General features: G+C 35.9%; 1 protein-coding gene across 1 annotated transcript; it reads left to right on the top strand.

Moving 5' to 3' along the window:
* The first annotated feature begins 446 nt into the window (after positions 1–446).
* Positions 447–4281, top strand: LOC120106510 (serine carboxypeptidase 1-like). The gene is made up of 8 exons (XM_039119437.3): positions 447–902; positions 1456–1563; positions 1817–2091; positions 2162–2413; positions 3143–3261; positions 3363–3449; positions 3562–3667; positions 3900–4281. Exons 1-8 carry the CDS (start codon positions 527–529, stop codon positions 4041–4043), a joined length of 1467 nt encoding a protein of 488 aa, XP_038975365.3. The 5' UTR covers positions 447–526; the 3' UTR covers positions 4044–4281.
* Positions 4282–7678: the final 3397 nt, after the last annotated feature.

Genomic DNA, 7678 nt, shown 5'->3' with positions numbered 1-7678 from the left:
GCTCTACTCTTTCCAAATCTGAAATATATGAATGTTTTAAACGCATTATGCAGTGTCGGAGATTGGTTGATGGCAATAAACAATAAGAGAAATGGGAAGGAGATCCTTAATTCAAGTAATCTTTTTTAAGGAGTCTCTTTGAACGTTGATGGCAAGAATCATCCCAAATTTTTTTCAGCGCCCAATTGGACTTTGATATTTTGGAGAATGCTTGATGTAATCTAATGGTTTATGGCAGGTGCAGCCTATAATTTTCCATTGAGACCTTGGTCCATATTTGCAAATTGGTTAGCTTTACTTGGCTACAACGACTGAATAGTAAGGTGCCTTATTCTAACCCTCAAATTAATTTGACTGAGACGTGGTCCCAAAAGATACAATAATGGCTTTGTCCATGAGGTATCATGCTTAATAAAAGAGATTCCTTATATGCGTACAAAAATGTGGCCATCAGTTCCTATAACCAGCCTATATAAATCTCATCTCTCCCTGCCATTCCTAAGTGAAGGAACCAAAGAAGAAGAGCATGATGACTGCATACTTCTCTCTGCTTCTCATCTCTTGTTGCCTCTTTGTATTGCCCAACAACAACGAGGCTAACCAAGCTGATCATCTTAGAAGGTTGATCAAAACTAAGAGACCAACATGGCCTCACCAATCTTATTCATGGGCTGATTTGGATGCCGCCGTGTCCGTTTCGCCAGTCTATGTTAGTAATCAAGATGGACTAATGGAGGCTGACAGGATCAAATCTTTGCCTGGGCAACCCACAGGTGTCGAGTTTAATCAGTATAGTGGCTACGTGACCGTGGACACAAAAAATGGAAGGGCACTGTTCTATTACTTTGTTGAGTCTCAGCACAACCCTTCGACGAAGCCTCTGATCTTGTGGCTGAATGGAGGTAACTGGTCCAATATTACTTACATGAATGATGCTATTGTTATCCATATGAGAGTTGGAACAAGATGACTTCTCATCTTGGTCTTCATTTTGTCAAGACATGTCAAAGTTTTCTATTCAGAATTCATATTTGATGATTCCCAAGCATATTTCAAGCTCCAATCATTGTGGTTTTCTCGGTTGTAGGCTTGTTGATTTTGGAATCATATAGGAATTTTTTAAATGAACACCATATTTTTTTTGTGTAATATGTTAAAAGGAAGGCAACTTGTATAATGTCCTCAGTGCTGATGAGCAATCAATGAAATAATTATGTTGTCCTATTCTATATTTGTTGCTTCCGTTTATTATTACCATTTTTCTGGTTACATTTCTTGGCGTGGCCTTAATGATGATTAGAGTGTTTAATCAAGTGGGAATCATATTGTTTTGTTGTTCTTTTTAATATATGTTGCTGCCATCACCAATCACTAAAATTTATATTTTCTTCTTTCTCCTTTAGAAAAGGAAAAAGAACTGATTGGGTTTGTTTTGATCAATGTTGGGATCCTCAGGGCCAGGATGCTCCTCCTTAGGATATGGAGCCATGCAGGAACTAGGCCCCTTCAGAGTGCATAGTGATGGAAAAACACTTCAACGAAACAAGTATGCTTGGAACAATGGTGAGAGATCCAAATTTAATACTTTGAAGATGAAATCACCCTCCTAACCTTTCTTTTTCTTATCCTATTCCCATTTTCTTGGAAGTTGTTGGCTTGGTAGTCTTACCCAACTCTTTCTCTCTCCAAAAGAAAGCAAAAAATAAAAAAGAAATCTTTTTTACTTGATTGGAGGTCCTTTATTAGCTATGCATACTAAAAGTTATAGTGCAACTCATCATGTTCTCTTGTTAACTATTTGTTGCAATTGTGTCAGTGGCAAATGTTCTCTTCTTGGAATCTCCAGCAGGGGTAGGATTCTCATACTCGAACACTAGTTCAGATTATGATATGAATGGAGATCAAAGAACTGCAGAAGATTCATATACATTTCTAGTCAATTGGTTTGAGAGATTCCCACATTACAAAAATCATGAGTTCTTCATAACCGGAGAGAGCTATGCCGGCCATTACGTGCCCCAGCTTGCATCCACCATACTTCACCACAACACACAGACCAACCAGACTGTCATCAATCTTCAAGGAGTTGCTGTAAGTGAGCAAGATCTATGAACTCTTATAAATGCTTCAATTCAATTGATGGGTCAAATTCTGCTTTTAGATTGGCAATGCTTTCGTTGATTCCGCGACGAATGACAAAGCTGGCTATGAATTTATGTGGAATCATAACCTAATCTCCGATGAGACCTATGCCAAATTTTGCAAAGCATGCAATTTTTCTGGTATAGAGAGCACCGTCGACTGTGCTGCTGCTACAGAAGATGCTTATGTAGAGTCTGGCGACATTGATCCTTACAATATCTATGCTCCAAAATGTGATGACTCTAATACCACATCCATGTCCGGCATCGCGGTAAGAAATCTTCATCATCCATACCTGTGAAGCTGATGTACATACTATCGATCCATTCGCTATTAGCTCAAGCTTAATTTTGTCGTCCGGTGACTGTTTATATACATTGTTGATGCATTCCCTATTAGCTTCAGCTTTGGAGGCTAGTGATTATTTCACAATGTCTTTGATTTTTTCTTTATGGATGGAGTGCTACACTTGTCAGAAAGGTTCTCTTGAGAGATTACAGAGAGTTTCAAGCTAATATAGTTATAGTTGATGATTGTTTATTTGGTGATTAAGAATTGGAGCAGCATCAAAATAATTGTAATCACAAAAGTCATGCAACTGGAAACAACAACATGAAGAATCAAACGTGAAAAAGCCTTCTGCGATGCAGAGGAATGCAACCATTAGAATGTACACTAGTCTGCAATATATGCCAAATTCTTAGCTAAAACATTTTCAAATAATTAACAGACAGGATAATGAATTTCTTTCCCTTGTCATATATAATACCAAGTTCATATCTTTTCTGCTATTAAAAGCAAACTCGAAAGTTGTGCTTGAGGCTTTGCTTGTGGATGTTGAACTCCACAACTTGTGCAGCACATATGGCATTTTTTAATTTCTTAAAATGTGAAGAAGTTTGAAGGGGAAACTGAGATCTGCCTGTGAGAATAGATTCATCCTTCGATCATTATTTAATATTTTGCATGCTGAAAATATGTACTTTCCTCAACTGAACAGATGGCAGACTTCGATCCCTGCTCCACCTCCTATGTCGACTCTTATCTGAACAACCTCGAAGTGCAGAAGGCTCTTCACATAAAAGCTCCAAAACTTCCAAATCCATGGCAAAGTTGCAGGTTACAAACTACATTTTTCACCTAGTCAATAAGACGTCCACTAACATGGCCAACTTTTCCTTTCCATCTTACTCTCCTTTCTTTCCCTGAGTTTCATTCAGTAATTTGGCATGGGTTGACATGGCTCCAACCATGCTGCCGACAATTAAACAACTCATTACTAGCAGAATAAGGTTATGGTTGTTCAGGTAATTCCTTTCTTGCTTCCATCCTCATTTAATCCAATGATATGTAGTCACAATGGACTCACAGTAAGAGAAAACATATTAGATGGAACTGAGAAATTTTTCTTTCTTTTAGTGGTGATATTGATACCGTGGTTTCTATCACGGCTACCAAGTATGCAGTCAGAAATCTTAACCTCCCCATCAAGAGTTCATGGCGCGCATGGTATTCCAAAAGCCAGGTATAAACACTACACTGATCTCTTGTGCTTATCTTGATGTCTCTAATTGTTTTCAGAAACAGCCCAATGAAAATTTTAGCAGGGTGCAGCAGATACCTTATGTAGCCCATGGTTCTAACTTTGGTGTTGTTTCTTTAGAAGGACTAAAATGTTATTGTCAGGCTAAAATCGAAATAGTTGATGAGGAATATGATTTTTTTTTTTATGCTTATATAATCTATTAATGCGACAGGTTGGAGGTTATGTTGTGGGATATGAAGGACTGGCATTTGTAACAGTTAGGGGAGCTGGGCACATGGTACCAAGCTACCAACCTGAGAGAGCTCTCACCATGATCTCCTCATTCCTCAAAGGAGAGCTCCCACCTGCTTCCTGATATCTTCACCAACCAAAATAAAACCATGTTTTGTTTGGATTGAGGGCATGTATCTAAGATTGTGACTAATATTCACTTATTTCTGTTTATCTAAGATTGTGACATGTAGAATTTATGAAACAAACTCTAAAAGTTATCCCCTCTGAATGCCAAAGTTTTATGAACACATGATGGATCATGGCGAGTGAAAATTTATCCACTCGATCTGTGAAGCTAGGGCGTTGGTTGAAAGAGAGATTTGCCAAAAAATGATGAGGAAACTATAATAATTAGATCTTTTTCTGTGATTTTATGCCAAATTTCTGGTTTATAGAATTCTCTTGCACTCACAAGATAATTTGGATCTGTATCTCTGGATGACCATCAACTTTGGGAAGTGACCAGTTTTAGCTTCTAGCTGTTTGCTAAGATGTTATACATAGTATATATATACTTTTGCTTTTCCAGTACCCTTTTTACAGAAAAAATAAAAATATAAAAAAATGAATAAAAAAAGTCACACGGTGATCATGTTGTAACAAATTTTTATTTAAGGCATCTTTTAACATTAAAATTATAATCTCATTCACTACTATGCACAAGTGTAATCCACTCAATGTTACCAAAGTCATGCTCTTGTTAACCCAGCTCATGCATCTTCGGTCAGGGGTTTAAGTAGCCATATGATACATGCCCAACTCAAAATCCTTAGCTTATGAATTTGTTTTAGAATCCAAAATGCATGATCTCATTTTACACAAAATAAGATAAAATTAACAATACCTTTTTTTATAGCAAAATTTATCAGAATTTCTTCTAAGAGATTTTTCGACCATTTTCAAAGCCATAATAAAAATTTTCAAAAATAGGACATGACAAGCTATGTTTCTTTTTTTCAGGAAAAAAAAAAAACCCATATAGATTTACTTAAGATCTCTTCAGCGTATAACCCATATAAGACTAAACACACTTGTACATATCGTCATACACTTTTGGCATCCAAATCAATTTAAGAGTTCAAATTCAAAAAAATCGAAACATATATACCATGATCGGCCCATAGTCCGGCCTAAACAAGCTCATGTTGCAGTAGTTCCTAATCCACATGAGCTACGAGTTGGGTCTATTCTGACGCCATTTGTAACCATTCAGGATGTAACAATTCAAGACTTCATCTAAGAAAGTTAATTGGAATGTATGATTGGTTTTTTTATTTAATATAAGTACCAAAGATCTTCCCTATAGATGTGGAAGTAAAGATATGCCCATGTGGATCCTCACAATTATTGTCACAACAAATTTATCTACAAATAATATATTGAAATCAAAGCTGGCACCTTGAGTTGGTATCATTTGAGCACCTTTTTTTTTCGCCCTCTCGTCAAATGACAACAGAATATTGGTCGGAAACAAAGACTCGAGTTGGTTAAATAAAGACATGCAACCAAGAAAGCTAGCAAAAAGTGGGCCAAACTGCTAGACACCACCTTGACTGGGTCTTTGAATTGAATCATGGCAAGTTGAATGCTCCACATATCATCAAAGTTTTCAATGATAACCCTTGTGGAAGTTCTCTCGGCCACTTAATCATTACTTGTTACTAGTGGCACGCAAGAAACTCAGGCAATTTCAGCACATTCCATCTCCACTTCACCCAACCAATACCCAGGTGCCCACTACCGAACGTGGGCCTGCATGACTTTCCCAACTTGCATGAAGTAGTGTAATTGTAACTAACTTCCCTTTTAGAAACTCTCAATGTGAGCCACACAAAGAGGCTTCGTCAAAGCTGGCCTTCCTTGTGATTCTTTCAAGCCACATTCTATCTAGTCTTTGGGGAACATTGGATAAAACTCTATGCTATCTCTTCCATCAAATATTATATCTTTTGCTATTGTCAAGAAGAGTGCAGCTCGGGCAACACCAGGATCAATGTCATATATCATTCATTTGACCATTAACTTTCTACGATCAGTAGTGCAAGACTATAATTATAGAAGACCAGGTATCATCTCATTTGACAACTAGTGGGGCTGGTTGGAGCAAATGAGTTTTATCGGCCTGAAAAGAAGACAGCTTCACCAAATACACAGACAGCAGGAAAATGATGGATGTGAGGGGCAAAAGACAAAATATTTGTTTGAAAATAAATTTGACATGCAGGACCAACCAAAAATACCTATTTCATGTGGGGGCTTGCATGAAATGATAAGCTGGACTGTCAACAAGCCCGGCTTGAGTAGACTAAGCCTAGCCCAGGCCCGACTCATTTTGTAATCATACTGAAATTAGCTTATAATTTAGTTTTGAGATGAACATATACAGTTGATGAACAGCTACTTTAAGAGATTTGATAAGAACTTAGACTTTAGTTTCTATATTTTGAGCTACATATTCTCCTTTTATCTCAAATATTGAATTAATATATATATATATATATATATATATATATATATATATATATATATATATATATATATATATATATATATATATATATATATATATATATATATATATATATATATATATATATATATATATATATATATATATATCAAGCTAAATTGAGTTAAGCTTGAATGAGCTAAGTTAAGCTCTAGCTCCACTTATTTGCTAATTGGACGAGTCAAATTTTGAACCAAATTTTGAGTCAAACATGAGGTGGCCCATGACCAACTCGCCATGTATGATAACCGTAGCGACCAGTTCATCCCCTCATGCTTGGTGTAAGATTCTTTTAAATTCATCAGTTTTAAGTCAGCTTGGAACTTGAGGGATAAAGATTATGATTCAAGGTATCTCTAAGCATATTACATAAAGGCTCCTATTATTGTTATGAAGACTTCTAGGTTCTTTTTATTTTGGGAGAAAAATTGGAGTTACTCCAACCAAATTTATTATGGCAAAGAACACAAAGAGGGATCCAAAAAGGAAGCCCACAAGATTAAGGGAGAGACATCTCAGTTACACAAAGGCTTCTAGAAATTTTAGCACAATCAACTTTACTAGAATTAGGGTTGTCATATTATGAGAGCTGGTGTTGTTGCTTCTAGAGCAATATTATACCCTGCCATACATTTTGATTGATGTATTATATTGAAGGACATAATAGTCAGTATCTGTGGAAGGTCCATATTTGATAGAGATATGAGTTTTTATTACTAGAGTGTTTGACCGAAAAGTAGCGAAGAGTTTTGTCTTTTATCTCGAGGAATAGGTTAAGATGAAGATAAATTGTAATAGATGTTATCGAGAGAGGAGTTGGCTTTTGACTTTTATGATGAGTTTTTTCTTATAAAAAACTCTACATGTGAAAGCAATCTACTGTAATTAAGTTGTAATTAAGTAATATAAAACTTATATAGTTATAACTTTTGAAGTTCTAATATCCAATACATGGATAATGAAGTTGTAATTCACTATTAATGCACGTTTAGTACTTGGCTTTATATAGACCGTACCAGTGCAATATAGATACAGCTATGCAAAACAGGAACAGTAGCCTTAACTCTTTGCAATGCTAAACATGAAATGACAAGTCTATAAAGGGGAGTGCTCATGAAATTTTGAATGAAGATTGAAATTACATGGCAGTAAATTAAAATACTTATTTATTTTTTAATTTTCTCATTCCATGTGTTGTACCTTTTTAT

The sequence above is a fragment of the Phoenix dactylifera genome, chromosome 7, assembly GCF_051530095.1.
Source record: "Phoenix dactylifera cultivar Ajwa chromosome 7, Ajwa_hap1_PhDact_Kaust_v1.1, whole genome shotgun sequence".
Taxonomy (NCBI): Eukaryota; Viridiplantae; Streptophyta; class Magnoliopsida; order Arecales; family Arecaceae; genus Phoenix; species Phoenix dactylifera.
The sequence above is the reverse complement of the archived record's forward strand: the minus strand, read 5'-3'. Positions and strand labels throughout refer to the sequence as shown.